General features: G+C 38.1%; 1 protein-coding gene across 1 annotated transcript in view; it reads left to right on the top strand.

The window, feature by feature from the left end:
- Positions 1 to 462: 462 nt before the first annotated feature.
- The window catches only part of CD96 (CD96 molecule), a 93,589-nt gene continuing 69,147 nt past the window's right edge, over positions 463 to 24,904 (top strand). The window contains exons 1-3 of the mRNA XM_056109347.1: positions 463 to 529; positions 3,479 to 3,835; positions 14,642 to 14,766. Coding sequence (XP_055965322.1) covers positions 469 to 529; positions 3,479 to 3,835; positions 14,642 to 14,766 — 543 coding nt within the window. The 5' untranslated portion in view covers positions 463 to 468. The remainder of the gene's footprint in view (positions 530 to 3,478; positions 3,836 to 14,641; positions 14,767 to 24,904) is intronic.

Here is a 24,904-nt window from a genome sequence, read left to right as displayed (position 1 = left end):
AGCAATTCTGGGGGGGAAACATTTTAAAATTGGACTGAAAATCCATTATGAAAGACATTGCTCACGTTTGTTAAATGACTTCATGCTCTTGAAAAGAAATGTATAAAAAGCCCATTAGGAGCTGCTCTGCATGGTTTCCTTTGTTTGGGTTTAAGAAGCAGCTTGACTGACACAGATCCTGAAGGAGGGAATCTTTGGATCCTGAGAAGTCTCTTAAATGAAGGTGATGTACAATAATCAGAGAACAATTTCAACGTTGTTCTGTGGAAGGCTATAGTTAGCACTGAACCACATTACCTTCCTGTCTGTGTTTCATTTCCTGGGGTCTTGCCAAGTGATAAACAGACGCAAGCGTGTGGTAGAATTGGGGTTTTTCAGCATGAATAACGTTCTGGAGTGCTTAGTTAAAGCCATCAATTGGCTTCTGCGATAACTATGAAAATGCTGGTGTGAAGCCTTCGATACACCATGGAGAAGAAATGGACATACTGTGCTGTCTACTCCATCATCCAGATGCATTTTGTCAGGGGTAAGGCTTTTAGTTGTCCTTTCTTGTCAAGCTGGCTGCTTTAGGAGCAAGCAGAGCCTCAGTTCATTTAAAATGCCTTGTCACTGCTGCTGAAATTGATCACCAAAGGCAGGTCATTGCTAAAGTTTTTAGTTATGTATTTAAGTGACAGCTATCAGAGAGATGGAAGATGTGAGCATCTGGAAACGGTTACTAATGAGCACTAAGTACAAGAAGTAAATGAGTAGTTTGTGCCACTGCTCTGAGACATTTCCACCCATTCCCTTCCTAAAACGGTCTCTGGAGTCATTGAGAAATTAGACTACTTGGAAACAAAATGGTCTCCAAATGATAGAGAAACTCCAGAAGACAAAACAAAATATTGCAAACCCATCTCTGCTCAGAGACCCTCAACTTTGTTCCCCTTCTCTCTCAAGTACCTTTTTTGTTTTTGTATATAAAAAGCTCTCCTCCAAATACTGTCTTTGGGAGCTGAGCATATGTTGAATTTTAATGAGGCAAGTGTCGGGGTGGACCTGGGAGACTTGAGTTCTTTATGACAGTAGGATTAAGTATCTATAAGGCCTATTTAAAAATAACATGAAGATAGATTATTTTGTTTTCCATAACAAGAGGGTGTTGTTATAGTGAGACTGAATGCCTTAAAAATTAATTCTGGGGGACTGGAGGGATAGGGCATTTGCCTTGCATGCAGCCAACCTGGGTTTGATTCCCAGCATCCCATATGGTCCCCTGAGCACCACCAGGAGTAATTCCTGAGCAGAGCCAGGAGTAACCCCTATGCATCACTGGGTATGATCCAAAACACCAAAAAAAAAAAAATTAACTCTGCTAACCGTGACATATTCGATATGCCAAACAAAGTAACAAGTCTCACAATGTTACTGGGCCTGCTTGAGCAAATCGATGAACAATGGGAAAAGAGTGCTCAGTGCAGTGCAACTCTGCTTTAAATAGAGCTAAGAAGACTTTCAGGAGCATTTCTAAATCAAAGAATACTTTGGTAAACTAAAGGACTCGTAGGATTCAGAGATACACTGTCACACAAAGGGATCTACAGGGAGCCATAGTATATCGGACTAAACTCTGCCTCACTAAAATTTTCACAACCATAAAAATGTAATAATTTTCAAATAATTTTCATTTGTCAAATATCTTTGAGAGCCTTGTTGATTTCTATCGTTTTATCGTTTCCTTTTGTGAGCCTCAATAATACTCGTCATAATAATATATTATTTCTATAACAGAAGAAATTTGAAGACTCGTGCTATTTATTGAGGTGCATCACACACACACACACACACACACACACACACACACACACATGCTAAACATGTTTTAAGTGCCTCCTTTCATTGCTCACAGAGCTGATGGGAGGGGAATTGTTCATCTTTCATGGAATCTCTACTTGAGATCCTGAGATATTTTTTCCCCTCTTTTCCTTAGGACCCCTATATACATGCAGATGGAGCTTTCAGAAAACCGTCACATTTCTTTCCCTTCTCAATCAATTTGAGAAGTAGTTTGGAGGCAGTGAAGATTATTGAAAAAGCACGTGCTAGGCAAATAAATTCAGGTTCTTGACCAGAGAGGTGACTTTGAGCAAATCTCTCTGACTGGTTTAACTCATTTGATTGTTAATTTGCTACTTTGGAGGTTTCTTTGTTTTGGTTGCCAGGGCCTGAGGGAAAGGATAAATGCTGAGCTAATGTGTTTGGGAATTTTATTATCGCTGTTGTTTTGGGCCGCTCCAGAGGTGCTCAGGGCTTACTCTTGACTCGGAGCTAAAGGATTACTCCTCAAGGACTTCAGAGACAATTTGGGTGCCTAAAATAGAGCTTTGGGTTAGCTGTGTACCGCCCAACTCTCTAAGACCTCTCTTCCCAACAGCTGTGCTTTCGGATTTTCTCTTGCTTTTGTGGTACCAAGGATCAAACCTCGAGGCTCATCCATTCAAGACAAGCTCTCTGAGCTACATCCCAGTCAGTTTGTTTTTGTCATTTGCTTTTTGTTGTGGTGGTGGTGGTGGTAGATTTTCTGATACCCAATCTAAAGAGGGCCTCCTGAAAGGCAAAGCAAACTATCACTGAACTATGTCCTGGGGCCATAAAAACTATGTCTTTTTAAATAAAGAGTGTTAACACATCACTTTTTGGTGTGTGAGGAGAATTGAACAAGATAATATATCTAAAAACCTTTTGTAAACATCTCACCTCCCATTGTTCATAGATTTGCTTGAGGGGGTCCATTGTGAGACTTATTGTTACTGTGTTTGGCATATCTAATACATCACGGGTAGCTTGACAGGCTTTGCTGTATGGGCGAGATGCTCTCATAGCTTGCTGGGCTCTCTGAGAGGAGCGGAGGAACCCGGGTCAGCCTCATGCAAGGCAAATGCCCTATCCGCTGTGCAATCGTTCAAGCCCTTTGTTGTTTTGAAATGTTCTGTTCATACTGGTTATTTTGCGGCTTCAGAAAACACCATTTGTGTGTGTGTTTGTGTGTGTATTTTAAATTGTTTTTTGACTGTTGATACAGAGTCCTCCACCAAGTCAAGTATATTAAATGCAAAAACAGTGAAGTCTTAAATTCTCTTGTAGCTTCAACTTTTTACTGAGCTTAACTTTATTCAGGAACAGTCAGAGACCTGAAGTTATTTTGTGGATTATTGACAAAGAGTGATATTCAGAAGTCAATGAGTTCTGTTAGTGCTTTATTGCCCTAAAGAACTCTTTTGCTGCTCAAAAGGAAATGTCTTCTCATTTGTACTGCACCTCATGCTTTTTTTTTTTATCTTAATCATGTACAAAGATCTCTTCTATCCCTCAGACAGCCAAGGGAAAAGTCCCTCACTTCACCAAAGTAGCCACTTTTTTAAAATTAAGAATAACTCCAGGAGTCATGCAAACTGAATTATGAAACTGATGGTTTCTTACTCTTCCTTTTCAGTGGTATGGGAAGAAACATTGAATGCAGAAGCAAACATTTATGCTTTTCCTGGTTCTGATGTCAATTTGACCTGCCAAACACAAAAGAAAGGTTTCTTGGTGCAAACACAGTGGTCCAGAATCACTCGGAAGGAGGAAATGGTTGGCCTTTATCACCCCGTACTTGGTTTCTACTGTGATGGTGGGAATCCCTGTGAATCACTCGTGTCATATAAAGAAATTCCTGGGAATATATCGGAATGGACACTGCACTTAAGAAACATGTCGTCCTCGCTCAGTGGGAAGTATGAGTGTACATTTACACTCTATCCAGAGGGCATTCGGACTAAAATTTTCAACATTCTCCTTCGGACAACTGGTAAGTAACACGAGCAGAGGGAGGGAAGCAAATGCTGTTCTTCAGCTTTTTTTTTTTTTTTTTTTTTTTTTTTTTTTTGCTTTCTGGGTCACACCCAGCGACGCACAAGGGTTACTCCTGGCTCATGCACTCAGGCACTATTCCTGGCAGTGCTCAGGGAACCATATGGGACGCTGGGACTCAAATCTTGGTCGGCTGAGTTCAAGACAGATGCCCCTACCTTCTGTGCTATCACTCCAACCCCTTTTCTTTAGCTTTTATCTAACAAATGTATACTACGCACAAATAGTACTCGTCATGAGGCCAACAACCAGAGTTTGGAAAGAAAAATTTATTATTACCTGACAAGACAAAAACTGATCAAATCATTTCACAAATACATGTGAAACAGTGGTAAAGTGACAAGGACTTCGTTGTTCTGTAAGAAAGCACATAAACAGGCCAGGGAATGTGACACGAAGCTGAGACCCAAAGAATCAGTAGATATTAACATCAGTTCAGAGGTGGAAAGTTCATGATCCAGAAACAACAAAAGGCATTTGTGACGGGATTTGTAAAATTTGAGGAAGTCAGAAGTGCCAATGAAAATCTAGGGACTAAGGTATGATGTGAAAATATTATAAGATCAGAATATGCTACACTTAAATTTAAAAATCTTAATTTGTATCTAAGAGCCATGGAAGATATTAAAGTAGTTTCAAAAATACACACACACGCACGCACACACAAAGAATGGCATGAAATTGATAGCATGATTATAAAAATTTTTATGTGTTAAGACACAATACATATATGACTTGATTATAGAGTGTATATAGAACAGTGGCGATGGGGGGGTGGGAGGGATGCTGGGAGCATTGGAGGTGGGGAATGGGCACTGGTGGAGGGATGGGTACTCAATCATTGTATAACTGAAACCCAAGCACAAAAATGTGTAAGTCTAAATATGAGATTAATACCCAAGAATAGCTGAGATCAGCACCAGGAGGATTACTCCATAGCTTAGAGGTCAGCCAGGCATTCTAGGGGAAAGGGCAGCTCAGATAGAGAAGGGAGCACCAAATAAAGGGTGTCTGGAGGATCCTCCCAGGAGGGGAGATGCATGTTGAAAGTGGACTATGGACTGAACATGTTTGCCACTCAAAGCCTCTTTTGCAGACCACAACACCCAAAAGGAGAGAGAGAACACAGGGGCTCGCCCTGCCACAGAGGCAGGGTGGGATGGGAGGGATATTATCCATGGTGGTGGAAAATGGGCACTGGTGGAGGGATGGGTATTTGATCATTGTATAATCTAAACCCAAGCACAAAAAATTGTAAATCTACAACTGTACCTCATGGTGTTTAAAAAAAAATTTTTTTTTAAATTGGGAAAAAAAATTGTAAGTCTACAACTGTGCCTCATGGTGTTTCACTAATAAAAATTAAAAAAAAAAGAAAAAAGAACAGTGGCGATATATATGAGGAAAAAATTGAAGGTGGCACTTGTTGTCTGCATGTACAACTGAATGATGGTACCAGTTAATGAGATGGGTGACAAAAAAAGCAGAGAGAAGAATATTGGGGGAAATTTAAAGAAATGGTTTTGCTGTGTTACTGTAGGAAAGCAAAGTAACATGGAGGCGTTGGACACACAGCATTCGCAAGCATACTTGTTTTAAGGTCTGTACTTGGAGGCAAGAATCCTAGGTTTAAGTTGTAGTATACTGTTGTGGATAGAAATGAATGTTGCCTAGTCACATAAATTTTCTGTACTAACCTGTAAAATGATGATAATAATGCCTACCCTAAATTACTTTGCCCTAAAGTAAGTGATTTCCATCTATACTAATGGGAATAAAAGTGAAATCCAGCAAATAGCAAATATACAGGAAATGGTAAACTTTTAACTCCAATACAAAGTAGTTTGGGAATACCACTGTCACTGTCCTCCCGTTGTTCATCGATTTGCTCGAGCGGGCCCAGTAATGTCTCCATTGGAGACTTTGTTGTCACTGTGTTTGGCATATCGAGTACATCACGGGTAGCTTGCCAGGCTCTGCCGTGCAGGCGAGATACTCTCTATTCCCGTTGCTCTTTTCCAAGTGAGGAAAAACTTTTTCAGTTGGGGGTCGGTGGATAGACAGGCTAGAGTAAAGAAAGGTGAAGACAGGTATGAAACATTTATGGAATATTCAACTATGTCTATTGTTGAGTCAGAAAACCCAGATTTGAGTGTTAGACAGTGCCGTTTAAAAGTCCTGACAAGTCCCCCACCACACCCCAGGCCACAATGATGTGTTCATCTGTTTTATACTTTTGATCTTCAGCTACTTCTCTCATTATCCTTGTGTGATCTTCAATGTAAGAATCATTTTCTTCTTACATTCTTATGAGACCTTCAAGTTCTCAAGTTCATTGGGTTAACAATGCTTTGTTGTTTATTATATGTTTCATTTTTGGCAAGTTATTTCAAGTAACTAATTTTTTTGCTTTGTGGTATAACAAATATTGTTAATTATAGTACTTCTTTATAGATAACTGTTGTCTTGATAATTAGATGAGAAAAAGTTTTCGAAGCATGTAGCATATTTCTTACCCAAGATTAAGAACTAGATGATTTTCATTAATAATAATAATAATAATAATAGTATTGAATGAACTGTTTCTAAATTCTTATTGGAACCAAGTCTTGCTCCCTCTCTTTTTTGTATTTAGCCTAATTAGAAAGCCAACAATATATTTGCCATGCATTAGCACCAGAATACATTGATCTCAGTTTCGAGCATAAATTTTGAGCCTTCTGCCTAAATCTGTAAGCTATACCATTACAAACCTGTGAGCCTAATGTTTCTCCTTTTCATGGAGGATTGGCAGCATGAATTAATGTATCTAAAAGAAATAAGAAATTTGGGCTGGAGCAATAGCACAATGGGTAGAGCTTTTGCCTTGCACAAGGCCAATCAGGATTCGATACCCAGCATCCCATATGGTCCCCCAAGCACCACCGGAAGTAATTCCTGAGTGCATGAGCCAGGAGTAATCCCTATGTATCACTGGGTGTGACCCAAAAAGAGAAAAAAAGAAATAAGAAATGGGATGATTCAAGACATGAGGCGAACAGTAGAGAAGTTTATGAGGCCCAGAAAGAAAAATGATATTGCATTCTAAGAAAAGCATATTCCTTTAGAAATAGAAGAGGAAGAAAAGAAGGAAGGTGGGGAGAGAAGGATAAGGAAAAGAAGAAAGAAAATGAGAATGATAAGAATAAAATCAATAAGGAGCTAAATTATAGTTACTAAAATTTGCAAATTCCTAAAGAGGCATATATGTATGCTATAAAGTGGGCACTTCCTAGGCTTACAGTTGTAACTTTGCCATTAATTATCTGTTCCAGAGAAATTTAAAAAAGTGCCTCAATGTCTGAGGAATAGTTCTGGCATTGTGCATTTGAGAGCAAAGGAACCAAAATTAAATAGAGCAAAACAGAAGGGGGGGAAAAATTATCACCACAGATCGACTTGCTATTGAGGTCAAAATGGAACCCGTTAGGGGCAGAGATTCAATTCAGAGAAGACAGTGCCGTTTAAAAGTCCTGACAAGTCTCCCACCACACCCCAGGCCCACAATGATGTGTTCATCTATTTTATACTTTTGATCTTCAGCTACTTCTCTCATTATCCTTGTGTGATCTTCAATGTAAGAATCATTTTCTTCTTACATTCTTATGAGACCTTTCAAGTTCTCAAGTTCATTGGGTTAACAAAACACACAGGAAGTGCAAACATTTGTGAAGTATACGAACAAATGCTAGTTGAAGTGTTATAAGAATCTAAATATGGAAATTCTGATGCGATTGTGACCTCTTCCTGTTTCCTCTCCTTTGTCATCTGAATCAATCTTTTGACTTATCTGCTCAAAAGACTGTGTTGAAATAGTGTTTCATTATTCCCTGAGTGCCTGGCCAAGAAAGGATTTATTCTTTTACTCCATTTTTTACCTGTTGTGTTTTTCTTCTCTGATGCTGAAAACGACAGTAGAAATATGCTTAACTTTTTTATTTTTGTTAGTTCAGTTTTGGTGTTTGAGCCGCACCCAGAGGTGCTTACTCCTGGCTCTGTGCTCAGAGATCACTTTGTGCAGTGCTCAAGTCATAATAAGCAGTACCAGGGATCAGAATGGGTTTACACTAGGTGTGAGACAAGTACTTTAACCCCTGGAATATCCATCCAGTACCTATAATATGTACTTTTATGCTTGCCGGAAAAGGTTTTCATTTTCAGTTCACATAATTTCTTTTATGGGTAGAAATTTTTTTAGTATTACAACTAAAGTGATTCACTGACTTATTTTAATTGAGGTTTCCTTAATTCCAATACTACTGGACCCCACTCTCACTTTATAAGACTTTGATGCATATTAAAATTTGCAGTTATTGGTGCTGGGGTGATAGTACAGTGGGTAGGGTGCTGGCCTTGCACGTGGCTGGCCAGGATTCGATTCCCAGTATCTCATATGGTCCCCTGAGCACCGCCAGGAGTAATTCCTAAGTGGATGAGGCAGGAGTGACCCCTGTGCATTGCCGGGTATGACCCAAAAAGCAAATAAAATAATAATAATTTTTTATAATAGAATTCCTAGATATATAAACATGGAACAAAGATATAGTACAGGTGTTCTGGACTAACCTTTCTGCTAAGTATCACCAGGAGTGACCCCTTGGCTTCCTGAGCACCACACCCCAAAGAAGAAAGTACACTGTGGCTATAACTTTTCTAATTATAACAAAAGATTTGGGGACTTGTTAATGTGTTCTTGGAAGCAGGAGAAAGAAAAAGTGTAACTGTGGAAATAGAAGTAAAGTAATGGTATTAGAATTAATGCAGAATATCACAGATCATCCTGTTATTCGTCGATTGCCTCAAGCAGGCCCCAGAAACGTCTCCTTCATCCTAGCCCTGAGATTATATTCAAGGCTCTTTAGGAGAATGAGACCCATCATTGTTACTGGTATTTGGCATATTGGGTATGCCACGGGGAGTTTGCCAGACTCTGCCGTGTGGGCAGGCTACATTTGGTAGCCTGCCAGTTTGTCAAAGTAGGAATGAGATGTCATAATAAGATGTTGCGCTGCTGTGAATGCGGCCGCGTGGTTCCGGGAGCTGGTTTTTATAGTCTCAGAGTCTGGTTTTTATAGTCTTGGCCGCTGATGGGATTACACGGCGCCAGGGGGCCAGTTGGTGGGTGTGACCCCCGCCTACTGGAATTTGGAGGATCTGGGTGGAGGATGCTCGACTCCAATCCGAGTAGGCTTGGAGATCTCGGCCCCGGAACCCATGAATCCATGATAGCACAGCGGGGAGGGCGTTTGCCTTGCACGCTGCCAACCCGGGTCGACCCGGGTTTGATTCCCAGCATCCCAGATAGCACAGCGGTAGGGCGTTCGCCTTACAAGCGGCCAACATGGCCGACCCGAGTTCGATTCCTCCGCCCCTCTCAGAGAGCCCGGCAAGCTACCGAGAGTATTCGATATGCCAAACACAGTAACAACAAAGTCTCCAATGGAGACGTTACTGGGCCCGCTCGAGCAAATCGACGATCAATGGGAGGGCCTTTACCTTTACCTTTTACCATCCCAGATGGTCCCCTGAGCACCACCAGGGGTAATTCCTGAGTGCAGAGCCAGGAGTAACCCCTGTGCATTGCCAGGTGTGACCCAAAAAGCCAAAACAATGCAGAATATAATATTCTATTATTTTATTACAATGTAGTCTTGATGATATAATTTTGACAATCCCAGTCTAAATATATGCTTATGCATTCTGTCTAAAGTCATTTTTTTACTTTTTCCTAGTTTATTGAAATATAATTGGCATATAATAGCATGTTCTTTTTTAGTATACAGAATGATAATTTTATGTATGTAACAAAATGATCGACATTAACATCTATTACCCCACAGTTATAACATTTTTCTTGTGATAATAGCCATTAAGAATTATTTTCTTGAAGCTGGGGCATAGTACAGCGGGTCGGGCATTTGCCTTGCTGACCCGGGTTCAATCCCAGGTATTCCATATGGTCCCCCAGCACTGCCAGGAGTCTTTCCTGAGCACAGATCCAGGAGAAACCCCTGAGCATTGGCAGGTGTGCCTCCTCCCAAAGAAAAAAGCAAGAAAAAAATTACTCTCTTAAAGGCAGATACCAGATAATCTCACACATGGGTTATAAAAATAACAAAGCAACAACCAAAATCAATCCATGACTGGCTCTTGAATTCAAACTTAAGGAACTGTGGTTACCAAAAGAGGTCAGTGTGGGTGACATAAAGGTTGGAGGGAAGTGGAAAACTTTCAGCACTTTGTTGGTGGGCTTGGAAAGGGAAACCCACATTCTATCATTGATAGATATACAATAGTTCTATCAGGGTTAATTATGTGGGTAGATACTTCTCATTATTATAAGAGATTTACTTTGTCTTGATGTAAGAAGATAGGTCGACTCTACCCATTTTACAATCTCTCCAGCCCCCTTATTGAGGCTTTTTAGAAGTTTTATTAAAATATACCTAATAAACCTATTTGGTGTCTCCTGCTTTTTCAAAAAGAAAAAAAAACCGTGCCCTAATTTGTGAATTTATTTATTTATTTTTCATCTTTATCTGTAAATACAGTGATTATAAAAGTTGTTGGCACGAGTATCCAGCATCCAATGCTACTGCCCCAATTCCACCGCATCCATCTGCATTCTTCCATGAATGATAAGATGTGGGGTCCCCTTTCAAGACACATAATTTTTTTTGTTCTTGAGTTTTAAGACTCTTGGATCGATGAATAATCTTGAAGAAAGTTTTTAAAAAATCAAAAACATACAGTATTTTTGGCTATTTCTCTCTAAATATTTTTCTCTTTCTTTATCCCTCCTTCTAAAGCTTCCTTTACATATATGCATTGTCCTATATGGCTCTGATTCTCCCATTTTCTTTAGATTATCTTTATTTTTCATATTAGAGAATTAGAGTGATTAATATTCAGATGCACTTATTCTTATTTCTGTCATAACAGATTTGCTCTTGAGAATATCCAGTACCTAAAAAAATATTATTAACCACTTAACTTAGAATAATCAATTGACCTTTATATAATTTTCTATTTCTCCACTAAAAATCCCTAGTTATTGAGTCATTGTCACTGTGTTTCCCCCTGTTCTTTAAACATTCTTATAATATTTGCTTTGAATTCAATATCAGGATCAACATAGAGGCAGTCTAAGAAATAAAAAATATGTTTTTCTCCCTGAGTAAGGATTGCATGTTTCTGTTTCCCACTGTGGCTCATAATTTTTGGTTGAAAACTAGAACTTTTTTTAAAGTCTGCAATGATTCTAGATTCTGTAGAAGATATTCCGTTTCATTTAAAAAAAAAACTTAATCTCTTACCCATATGTAAATGAAGTTGATCTATCTCCTTTTCAGTATGTGGCCACTGTTATTTCTGAATAGAACAGCTTTCCATTGTAATTCTTATGTCTATATTTTTCCTTCTAAGAACTTATTTCTGCATGGCAAAACCCCAAATGGTTCACTGGTGAATTTGGCAGAAGTCGTGCTCAAATTACTTTATTTCTATTAGACTTCCATCCCCTATGCATAAACATATTTGGACTAAGAAAGGGTGAATCCAAAGTTGCAGTATTGTATTTTTTGATTTGTACCCTTTTTTAAAAAACTGAGTTACATAAGATACACAGTTAGAAAGCTGTTTATGATTGGTTCTCTGATTTCCATCAGTTGTATATCATGGGATGTATAGGGAAATTTGAATTATTTAAGGAACTTCTCATTTCCAGGACCTACATATTATGTGTTTTTCTTGCCTACAACTAGCCTAAGTAACCTCAGATTTTTGTGACTCTTGAATATATGATTTTTACACATGCCTCACATTATTACATTTGCTGTTTCCTTGTATATTGTTTCTGGGTGTACAATGGAAAAACATTGATATTTTGCTTTAAATAAATCTATAAAAATACTTAGCTTCTCTCTTCATCAAAAAGTTAAGCCGTAGTAATGATGTCACTCAAGTCACTGTCACTGTCCTCCCATTGCTCATCGATTTTTGCTCGAGCGGGCCCAGTAACATTGTGAGACTTGTTACTGTGTTTGGCATATCGAATACATCATGGGTAGCTTGCCAGGCTTGGTCATGCAGGCGAGATACTCTCAGTAACTTGCCGGGCTGAGGAAAGGGGCGGAGGAATCGAACTCGGGTCTGCCATGTTGGCCGCTTGCAAGGCAAACGCCCTACCCTCTGTGCTATCGCTCCAGCCCGTCACTCAAGTATAACAAAAAAAATAGTGATCTGATATATAGAAAACTCTATTTGGAAATGATCAGCCTTTAATTATAAAATTCCAAGTTTGTTTGTTATTTTTAATAAGGGTTTGAGTAGTATTTATTCTCCTCTATCTAGATAAGGAAGATTCTGATCTCACCTCCTGATCTTAAGGAATTAAGGTCAGGTACAAGAAAATAAACAATCACTCTTTGGGTTTGGTTCAAGGAAGATATAGGAAGCCTGGTTTCAATCAAGAAAAAAAGGAAGGAGTTAGCAGTGAAGAGGATAGCTGATACTTATTAAAGATTAAAATATAAGAGTTTTGACAGCTACAGATAACCTTCTTACGCAAAGAAACAGAAATTTTTAAAAAATTTATTGTTTATTATTAAAATATTAATAGTTCACAATCCCTTAATTATACTTCTGAAACTATTTCTTAAGTAAATAAATGGTCAGAAGGAAGCTATCAGTATAAGTATATTCTTTATGACAAAGGATATCCTTTGTCATAAAAAATATAATAGTTTAAAGTCATTGTCACTGTCACTGTCCTCCTGTTGTTCATTGATTTGCTCGAGCGGGCCCAGTAACGTCTCCATTGTGACAATTGTTTAAAGTAAAATTCCAAATAAAAGAACATAATAATTGAAAAATTATAAAAATAAACAATGGTGATGGTATATGTGAATACTCACATAAATCCTCTAAGAATTTGAAGCACAAATATTATAAGAACCATACAAAACTTGTCAAAATATATATTTATATAACATTTAGGGAGCAGACCAATAGTATAGTGATTATACTTCCCTTACACACAGCCAACCTGAGTTTATCCCTGGAGCGCTGTATGGTTCCCAGAGCCCAAGGAGTGATCCCTGAGCACTGAGCCAGGAGTAAGCCCTGCGCCCCAGAGTAGATGGCAAAAAACACTGCAGCACTGTAGCACTGTCCTCCCGTTGTTCTTCGATTTGCTCGAGCAGGCCCAGTAATGTCTCCACTGTGAGACTTGTTGTTACTCTGTCTGGCATATCCAATACATCACGGGTAGCTTGCCAGGCTTTGCCGTGCAGGCGAGATACTCTCCGTAGCTTGCCGGGATCTCTGAGAGGGATGGAGGAATCGAAACTGGCTCGGCCAGGATGGCCACACACAAGGCAAAGGCCCTATACATATAACATTTGTTGGTAAATAACCTGGCAAAGGATGGGAAAACACATGCATGCAAATAATATTTGTAGAGATATAAAAGCAGAAAAGGAAATGTCTAGGTTATTGCTTAACATAATTTTTTGATGTCTAAATTATTATCTGATACTCTTAATACGTTAGTCACAAATGTGTATGTATGTGTATATAACTTTCCCCAAGAGCATCTATACACATATTTATATTATGTCATTTTAAAAATAAAAATAATTTGCAATATTTCCTCTGAGGGTTTTTTTAAATGTATATTTTTGGTACTATTTCTTCCTTGAGTGAATGTCAATGGATGTTTATAAAGCCTCAATGGCAAGTTGGCATACAGAAAGAAAATAGATCAGTGAATATCAGGAATTTGGCATAAGGAAAAGATAAATTAGAGCAGTTCAGAGGATTTTCTGGTCAGTGAAACTCCACTGCATAATAATTGGGTGGTGATACTTATCATTATATAGCTTTATTAATTCTTAGAATTAATTCTTACACCAAGATGTAAGTATAAATAACTTTCATATAATAATATAAGTTCATTATTTACTGCAAGTGTACCATTGGGTTGGCTATATTAGAAGAGCACATAGAGCAAGAGATATAACTCTCTGTACTTCTCACTCAATTCCCTATGAACCTAAAACTTTTCTAAAACAATTAAAGACTTTTGAGGGTTTAGTATAAAGTTGTATTCTGATTAGGAGGTATGAATCGAAGTCTAGTACACCAATTTGGGATTAGAGCAAAGAAGATACCAAATCAAAGCTGAATTCTATGAAGACAGCTTTGTAATTTTTTAGCATAAACAGCCCTCTCCTTTTCTGGCATTCATAGGATAAAAACTATAGTGGGGTTTTGCTTCTTCACTTCATGGGTGTGTCAAGATAGGAGAATCTTAGTGGCTACAAGAAATAAAGGGAAATGGTAGAGGATAAGTCTGGACAAGAGAGCAAACAAGTCAATTTCATAGAAGACGTATCTGACAATATCTAATGTCATAGCGCAGTTATTTCTATTAAAAATAAAACTATTCTGGAGTCAGCAGATAGGGCACTTGCAGTTGGATCCCAGTTATCCCAAATGGTCGCCCAGAGCATCACCAGGAATGATTCCGGAGTGCAGAGTGAGGAGTAACCGCTGACCATTGCTGAGTGTGATCCAAAAGCAAACGAACAAAAACTAGAAAACAAAACAAAAAAATTGTTCTCATTTCTCATTTCTTCAATAAATAGTACTTTACAGACCAGTAACAGATCCACATCTTTTTCAACTTATGCTTTTGTCACAGTTACCTACGATGAGCAGAGAAGCAATCACACAATAGAAGCGGAGATAAATCGGACTCTGGAAATACCATGCTTTCAAAATATGTCCTCAGAAATTTCATCTGAATTCACCTTTGCATGGTTAGTGGTAAGTATTGCCCTTTGCGATGAATAACTAGAATAATCTTTAAAAATGAATGAAGTGAAAATGAATAACAAATAATAAAAGGGAAGGAAATACACTGGATGAGGCAGGTGTTATGTGAAAGGTTCGGGAATGAACAGAGAGGAATCCACAAGAAATTCAGCAAGCCTCCAAGTATGAAGTCATCATTTAAAAATCAGTTACTGGAGGTTGATTCAGATATTAAGCTATATGCCAGAGGATGCTTACAAAAAGAAAAATGGGGTGACGATTCTCCAAAATGGAGTCAGTCACAGCACAAATATTTGTTTTACCAACAATATTAGCAGAGGAATGGACCCTCTTCTCAGAACTCCTACTACTTTATCCTAGGATATATGTGTTGCTTTAGATAAGGAAACGCAAATTTTTATGCCTATAAAAATACAGGTGTAAAATATATTTGAGGGAAATAGAACTTACAATGAAAGCTGTTGCTCAGCTTCATTATTGTCACAGGAAAAATTGTGTGGTCCTATAGATGTCATGTTTTATGACTTAAAAAAAAAATTCTGGGGACTGGAGTGATAGCTCAGCCTTAGGGCGTTTGCCTTGCACGCAGCCGACCAGAGTTCAATTCCCAGCATCCCATATGGTCCCCTGAGCACCGCCAGGAGTAATTCCTGAGTGCAGAACCAGGAGTAACCCCTGTGCATTGCTGGGTGTGACCCAAAAAGCAAAAAAAAAAAAATTCTGGAAACTGAAATTTTGTTTTGTATGATGATCTTACCTGGTTGTGTGCTCAGGCAACATCTGTAACCCCTGACATTTCTCTCAAGGAAATCATGTTGTGTCAGGGATGAACCCAGACTTCCTGTATGCAAAACATGAGCTTTAGCCAATTGAGCTATCTCTCTAAGGCCCATAAGCTTAAAAGATTATGAGAACTTTTCCAATTCAAACCAATCAAACAGTAGCCAGCATAATACATATATATATATAATTAACTATCTATATTAACTATATACAGTAGACATCAAATACCATTAAACCAGATAACTTAACACCAGAAAATAATAAAGATAACCTTAAACACAAATTCTAAAATCATATAATGTTCATTCATATTATACAAAAAATAACAATATGTCAATTTTATTTACATTAAAACAAAACCACACAGTTAAAACTTCTCTCAGAACTCAGATGTCTAGGAATGACAAAATAGCAACTGTAACAGCTGGCAAAATACTGTATTCACAAATGATTGGTCATTTGTATTAAAAGGTACCTAGACATTTTTGTGGATATTTGGAAAATTAGACACCTTAACACAAAATTATTTAACTGAAAATGTGACAGATATAAAATAACCAACTTGCAAATAGACCTTAAAATACAACCTAGTGTTGATTTTTCACTGTCTAGACACCTTTTGGAGAGTCCGTGGGATGCAAAGATAAAAATATTCTAAAATAACTTTCTCAAACTGTTCTAAATTCTACAATTAGTCTTTATACTCTGTCAGGGGAAAATAAAATTCTCCATTTTTGTGTTTGGTTTTCAAAAAGTAAGGCTTCCTAGGTATTGTGCCAAATCATTAATACACGTTAATTGTCTTTAACAGCAAACCTGATGTAATACGTTTTTTTATAAAAACCCTGAAAGTGGACTTGATTTCAGGAGGCAGAAACCTGCTATGCCAAACATTATATTTACCTTGCCACCATTTTTAATATTTTTACCTATAAGTAAAAAGGTCCCCACTCAAATTTTCAAAATTTATGCTTCATGAGAATCATAAAATTAAGTAACAATTTAATAAAGCTTTCTGTAGAGATTTCTGCTGGCAAGTAAGTTGATTTTTTATATGCTTATATTATCTCATCTATGTAATCTGTTTATATAAGGAAACGTAGAGTCTTTGATCAGTCAGGGTTTTTTCTGACTCTGAGCTTTCCCAGAATCAAAAGCATTGTCACTTTTTTTTTCTTTTTTTATTAGTGAAACACCATGAGGTACAGTTATAGACTTACAAATTTTGTGCTTGGGTTTCAGTTATACAGTGATCAAGTACCCATCCCTCCACCAGTGCCCATGATCCACCACCACGGGTCCCAGCATCCCCCCCATCCCTACCCCCCCACCCCGTCCCACCCTGCCTCTGTGGCAGGGTATTCCCCCTTGTTCTCTCTCTCTTCTTTTGGGTACTGTGTTTTGCAAGAGAGGCATTGAGTGGCAATCATGTTTGGTCTATAGACTACTTTTAGCATGCTTCTCCCACCCTGGGAGGGTCCTCACAACACCCTTTATTTGGTGCTCTCTTCTCTATCTGAGCTTCCTTTTCCCCTAGCACGTGTGGCTGGCCTTCAAGTCATGGAGCAAAATTCCTGGTACTAATCTCAGCCATTCCTGGGTGTTAGTCTCCCTTTTTGTTGCTTTATGTTCCCCAGAAGAATGCAATCTTTCTGTGTCTATCCCGCTCTTTCTGACTCATTTCGCTTAACATGATACTTTCCATTTGGTACATTTACACAATGGAGTACTACGTAGCTGTTAGAAAAGATGAAGTTATGAAATTTGCATTGTCACTCTTAACATGCCCTAACATCTACTTCAGTGCCTAGAACATATTTAACAGATAAATTAATAAATATTGAATGGTTCTGTTTCCTTTTGTTCCCTTTCCCAGAGTTCTATTCTCTGCCCTCTTAATTGATGGTCACTGAGTTTATTACTGTAGTTTGATGAGTAATAAGTAGTAGCTTATTAAGAATCAGTGACTAGATCCTTGATAATGCAGCCTTTATCTAGTGAGTTTCTTCAAAGAAACCAAGAAACTTATGCAGACACTATCTTGAGATCCTTCCAGGACCTTTAAGATAAATTAGAGAAAGAGAAAGTTCATTGAAGGTCACAGAGGGAGAAAATTCTACACTTCTACTAAAACCTCACCCGTGCAATCTCTTTAAATAATGCATTATTATAGACAACTCAAGAAATATTTCTGAAAGAGCTTCTTTTCAAAGGGAACGTTGTATTGGCAAATGTGCTGATTAAATTCCTACAGTGCATTCCCTTTTTAAATGTCAAAATCTATTTGCTCCTCTGATTTACATCCGTACTCCCTACAGTCACTGAGCTCCATGCTGTTGGTGACTAGGATTCTGCATGTCTGATGTGAAATTGCCTAATATTTTTTTGTTGGGGAAAAACCGCAGCTCTTAAGTCATGACTAATATGGGTTTGCAGAGGACATAAATATTCCTTCCAAACTGAATTTTAAGATTTAAATCTCTAGGCCAGCAATAATAATCATAATTAAAATGCAATTATTCTTACAAATCCATGATGTGATGTGACTTTTAGGGGAAAAAAATTAAATAAAGGTAGTAAACCCAAGCTCAGGAGAGCAGAAACCAGCAATATCAGAAAATCAATTCAGTACCTAAGTGTTTTCACTTCAAGTGGGCTGGAGCGATAGCACAGCGGGTAGGGCGTTTGTATTGCAAGTGGCCAGCCCGGGAAGCTACCGAGAGTATCTCACCCGCACGGCAAAGCCTGGCAAGTTACCCGTGATGTATTCGATATGCCAAAAAACAGTAACAAGTCTCACAATGAGACGTTACTGGGCCCGCTTGAGCAAATCGATGAACAACGGGGTGACAGTGACAGAAAATTATTTTAACATAGTTCACTGGAAAATAAAGGTCTTAGCTTTATGTGAAATTTTATAAAATTTTGTCTTTTTTTATGACTTTCATGGGAAACGACTGTTTCTGATTCTCAGTTATAATTTTAATATATATGTATATGTGTGTGTAGCATATATTGTATTCAGTCTATATTAAATGTGATTTTGAATAGAATGCTCTGCATTTGGGGAAGTTGCATTGCAGGATTATGACCACACTGAAGTTGACAGGTATGTGACAAAGAGACAATATATCACTTAGAGCTAGCCTGAGAGAACAGAGTAAAGGCAAGGGTTAATGTTTAACCCATTTGTAGACTAAGAGTCCAAGTGGTGGGTGGTGAGCTAAGTAGTCATAAAATGTGCATCTTTAGTGAAATCCAACTGGCAAATAAAAGGCAAATGATATTTTTCCACTCATGTCCCAGGACAAGCACACAGCAGGTTTGCTCTGGGAACTTCTATATATACTTTTATATTTGTGTTTTCATTCCAAACTATCATCCCAATTTCCAATAGTAGAAACTTCAGTTCAATACAGTAAACATATACAAGTCTGTTTTGTGTTCTAGTTTCTAAAGGGATGCAAAGCTGTAATTAATGAACAACCTACTATGAAATTAACTTTAATAAAAATATTCTAATAGCATGAGAGAGTGGAAATACAGTTTGACTCTGACTGCATAGATCTGAAAATAGATTTTAGGTTATATGTGGGGCAGATAATAAATAGTTAACCAGAAAATGACATACCTGAACATAAGACCATTAAACTGTGAGTACATGTTGGTCTTGGTGGTGGCAGAGGTGTTGAAAAAAATGTTTGTCTTCAAAATTGGTGAGTAAGTGGAACTGGAGAGATAGTATAGTGGGTAGGGGGAATGCCTTGAATGCAGCTGACCTTTGATCCCTGATACCCCATATGTCCCCCTAATACACATCCAGGAGTGATCCCTCAGCACAGCCAGGTGTGTCCCTAAACTATACAAAAGTTAGCCCATAAAAAGAAAATTGTCATTTTTCTCTTTAAAATCACAAAGGAAGATAACTATATCACATTCAAATGGCTCCATTTAATATAAACACATGAGATTAAATATAGATGCTTCTATTAAAAATTTATCCATGTATTTCTTAACTATAATACTTAAATATTTGTCGTGCTTTCTATTTAAACAATAAACTAAATGGTGCTTAGTATAATTTTGATTTTCTGTGCTAATAGAAAACCTCAGTGTTCAAAAACAAAGCTATAACACCTTCCATCTGATGTTAGTTGACCCCAATTGTCTTCATTGTAATCAAAATTAGAGTGCTAGTCAATTTGCAAAGTGTTGACAATGAATTGGGATGATTGAGAAAATAGCCTTCTTTATTCTCTGAAATGAATGAGTGGAGTGATGCAAGCAGCCTGCTTTGACAGCACTGACTGGATGGAGAATAAATGGAGGTGATGTGAAGATAAGAAGCAGTCTGGAGCTAAAGAAACAACAATCAATAGAGCTAACAGCATCTATCTGAATGAACACTATCCACCCAACACCTAATATATTGTGGCTAACACTCTGAGGTTTCTCATGGGGCCTGGACCAGTCTAGAAGTTGAAGAGCTTCACTAAATTGAATAGTATCAAAGTACCTTTTCTGGATTGAAAATTCTGATTCTAGTTTAAAAATAAGAAAGTCTCTTAAAAAAAAACTCTTACAAACTTTCTGGTCTTTTAGGAAACATATTTTCATATTTTAATTGATCATCCCATCTCATCATGCCAATTGCTTTTTCCAAGTCCTATACATCATTTGATTTTGCACTTATTTATCTTCTATACATCCTGAGTGTGTACTTCTTTTTTTTTTTGCAAATTTGTTGTCTTTAAATAGACTGAGCAGAACTAGTCTCAAGGATTATAGTCAAGAACTCTTAATCCTATTGTTCTTGTAAGTTGTACACAGCAAAGGTATTAACAGCATGACTTTTGAAGAGAAATCACATTTTTCCAAATCCTGACTTTATGATTTGCTGTGTGGCCTAAAGATGAAGATGATAAGACTCTCACCTCCAGGGTATGTTTAAAGGATCACCAAAAATATCAGTAATTCAGATAAATGCTTTAATAAAATATAAAGTTGGTGAAATATATGATAAAAAATGAAATTGTAAATAAAGATTGGAAGTTTGCTTGTTTTCAGTCCTTGTTATACTGTTCAAGGAATAGTATTTTAAAATCAGCCTGTGGGCCTGAGTGGTAGTACAGCCAGTAAGGCATTTGCCTTGCCAACCTGTGTTTGATCCCCAGCGTCCCATATGGTCCCCCAAGCACCACCAGGGGTAATTCCTGAGTGCAGAGCCAGAAGTAAACCATGAACATCACTGGGTGTAACCCAAAAAGAAAAGAAAAAAAAATCAGTCTGTGGTTCTTGAGGCCTGTGTCCCAAAGTTGCATGTATGAGGGTTGACAGAGAACAGAGGGGCAATGAACAGATTCATACAATCACGTATGTTTTCCTTGATTGTTGAGTCTTTATTAACTTTTATTCACTTTGCCAAATGGGAGAATATTTTGATGAGCACATATGTTTTCTTTTGTCTCAGAACTCAATATTACCTTGAATATGTTTCCTAAATTTTAGTGCCTTAAATTTTAAAGGGAATCATCTATAATACAAACATCGTGGTGTTGATGTAAATTATAAATTATGTAATGCAACTAAATAATTTAACATAATACCTTTAGTCAATACATATAAAAAATAATCTTTAAATGGTCAGTTGACTTCCCATAATTCCTCAATTTGGATACTGAACACTCATGAAATAAGTGAATCAGTCAATAATTAGTGAGTCTAGAGGTTGATGAGTTTGCAATACTTGAATATCTATTGAACACTGATCTGGGCAGATGCACAATAGTTGAACTAGTGAACCAACATGACCTTGTTAAATTGTAAAAGTATACCAAGTTGAGAATCCCATGGAGTTTTAGAACTCTTTATTAATATTTGACAAAGGTATCAACCTTATTTTTGGAGAACAGAAAAGAAAATCAGGCAAGAATAAAGACTCCCCTACCACGCTGTTTCTCGTAGACTAATTGTCTGCCATCATTGTTATCAGGCAGGATTCTGATTCTAAAAGCCCACCTCCTATCAGCAAATTACCAACATCTCTGAAATTGCAATTTATATAAAGTCCCTGTTTCCTGTCATTGCTTTTAACTGTCTTTTCAGATATTCAAAGAATTGTATTTGTGTAGTTATTATTTAAGGCTAGAGCGATAGCACAGTGGTGGGGCATTTGCCTTGCACGCGGCCAACATAGCCAACCTGAGTTCGATTCCTCTGCACCTCTCGGAGAGCCCGGCAAGCTGCCGAGAGTATGTCGCCTGCACGGGAAAGCCTGGCAAGCTCCCCATGACGTATTCAATAAGCCAAACACAGTAACAACAAGTCTCACAATGGAGACGTTACTGGACTCGCTCCAGCAAATCGATGAACAACGGGAGGACAGTGCTACAGTGCTACAGTTATTATTTGGGTTTTGTTTTTTTATGAATGTATATCCAAAATCTATTTGTCTCTGCTCTTGGATATACCTATTCATTAATATTGTGACTTGAGTAACTTCTTACTCTGTTGAGCAAACTACTTAATCTCAGTTTATTCCAGGTCATTATTAAGATTATAATAAGACTTGAAAAAAATTGCACAATGCCTGAAATATAGGAAGATCCAAATCAATTTAAACTACTGCTTATAAAAATATCAAATTTTAGAAATATTCATGCATAATATTAATATTAATTTCCTTCATCTAGTACTAGACATTTCATTGTTTTCCTGCACTAGTTTTATATGTTTCTTCTATTTACTGGGTGAAGGCAGCCACTCCTATGCAGATTCTTGCCAGACCCCATTTGTAACTGCAAACTCTCTAGTATCCTTCATGATCTCCTGATGTTTCGGTTACAGGAAATCTTTGCAACCAAATTCTATCATTCCAGGCAAAGAAAACAACCCTGTCCTCTAAAACAGCTCAGAAAACTAAACAAACTAAAACTTGGCCTTAATTGTTCTTTTAAAAATATTTGTACCTTTCCATCAGTTATCCCAAGTCATACACAGCTCCGCACAAAAAAGGAAGAAGCAGTTTGTGTCACTAGTGTTCGCTGCTCATATTCCCATAACAAAGGAAGAGCAGAAACAGTTCAAATGGTTCATCATATAGTTCATGACCAAAAAGTATTCTGAACTCCAGATTCCTCACAAAAAGAGTCACTGAGGAAGAAGCAAGAGCTATAAAATTCGGCTGGTTGTGATGAAAGACCTGCAGGGGGAGCATGTTCCCTGACAACTGGTCTCAGTGTCAACAGAGGCTTGGTTAAATGCTCCCTTCCTCTCTCCTGTGATATTATGCTTAGGAAGCCATTTGAGGTCCTTGTCTCGGGTTACAAATTTCTCCCTCGAATTCTCTGTACCCTTCCACATTAGAAAGACAACAGCGCGGTGTAGGTCCATCTTTATGAGAGTGTTTATATCTGCATTTCTTCGGAATATGCCCTGAGCAGAATTTAATTCTTCACTGACACTTCTATATATATGTTTCTGTGTAAAGTTGATGTCAATCTTCAGCCTATCCGCCTAAAGTATTTTGTCTTATGTAGGAGTTTCTACTAAGAATATTCTATAAACATAACTATTTAAGAAGTCTGTCTTTTCTATTTTTACTATTTACCATGGACGCTCAGTTCATACTTGAGTTCCCTCATTTACTAGTTTCTATTTCTTCTAGCCTAAGACTTGTCCTTTCTCTGTCTTTCTTGTTAATTTTTAGGCCACACCTGGCTGTGCTCAGGGGATCAGAGCTTACTCCTGGCAGTGCTCAAGGGACCAGACGTGGGCCAAAGATCAAACCCTAGTCAGTCTGGTGGAAGGCAAAAGTCTGGTACAATTACTCATTGTACTATCTCTCTGGCTCTGTATAATTTTTTTTAACATTGTGGGTAATTTTTCCCCCAAATTTTGCTGACTTCATCCCCAGTCAAGACTGCATTCCTGTTCACTCTTCTCCAATAAAGTTCCTTCCTTTTCCACAGATATTTTCACATAAGCTTTTATCTATGGTCTAGTTTTTTATTAGTTATTCTCATCTCTACACTTGTTCTTAGCCAAAAGGGCTGGAGCGATAGCACAGCGGTAAGGCGTTTGCCTTGCAAGCGGCCAGCCTGGCCGAGCTGGGTTCTATTCCTCCACCCCTCTCAGAGAGCCTGGCAAGCTACCAAGAGTATCTTGCCCGCACGGCAAAGCCTGGCAAGCTACCCATGATGTATTCAATATGCCAAACACAGTAACAAGTCTCACAATGGAGACATTACTGGGCCCCGCTTGAGCAAATCGATAAACAACAGGAGAACAGTGCAGTGCAGTGCTATTCTCATCCCTAGTTCCCTTGAGCAACTTTGTAAAAACACCCCATCCTGGATCTCATCCTAGACTGACTGAGTTAGGCTCTCTGGAGAAAAACCTTGTGCATCAGAATATTTTCAGAACAACTCTTTTGAGAATACTGTTTTATGAAAGAGCCTGAGAACATCATCTTTCCTCTCGGGCCCTTTCCCTTATGCTCTTCCAGCACCCCTGCCCGCCCCCACCTCATCCCATCCCCACTCCCGTCTTCAGCAGGACTTGAGCAGCACATTGACTCATGGTGATCAAGTATGGCACTAGGGAGACCTTGTTCTTGAAAATCTTTGATTTAATCGAGCAGTACCCAGGGACTCTTCTTGGATCTGTGCTGGGGTTTTTCTCCTGGTAGCCTTACGAGAACATTACAATGCCAGGGATTTGAACCTGAGCCTTCTGCATGCCATGCATGGGCTTATCCTGCTGAACTATCTCTTCAGCCCAGTTCATGAACATTCTTAATAAGGGATAAATAATGGGGAAGATATTTTTTCACAGACAGACAAATTGAGATGAAACAAAGGGACTCTCACATCCAAATAAACTTTGACCTCTAGAGTTCAGATTTGCATATTATTCTTTGTGCATTCTCTTTGAAGTTAGCACAGATGCAGAGATAAATGCAGAGAGATGAAGATCATGACTAGGCTGAGATAGTAAGGCAAGGATGTGGCAGGGCACAACTTTAGGAGATAATTGCTCCCAGGTGCTCACCTCCACTTACAAGAAACTAAAAATAAGTGTCTTCTTACATTCCAATCAGCTCCTTGCCTCACCCTACTCCCAGCTCCACTGAGGACAGGGAAAAAAATGTGATCTTTGCTCAAGGAAGGCTGGGAAAAGTAAACTGATGATAAAATATTCAGATGAAAATTTGAAAACCAAAATAAATGTAGTTTCTTCCACAAATCTTGGTATTGCAGTGCGGCTTGTGATCTGCCATTGTACTCCAGTATTGTATTCCTCAAGTGCCTTAAGGGGAATCGTAAAGGAAACGGGAAACGTTCAT

The sequence above is a fragment of the Sorex fumeus genome, unplaced genomic scaffold (genome assembly GCF_029834395.1).
Source record: "Sorex fumeus unplaced genomic scaffold, SorFum_2.1 ptg000265l, whole genome shotgun sequence".
Classification (NCBI taxonomy): domain Eukaryota; kingdom Metazoa; phylum Chordata; class Mammalia; order Eulipotyphla; family Soricidae; genus Sorex; species Sorex fumeus.
Note: the sequence above shows the minus strand (reverse complement) of the source record. Positions and strands in the feature narration are given on the sequence as shown.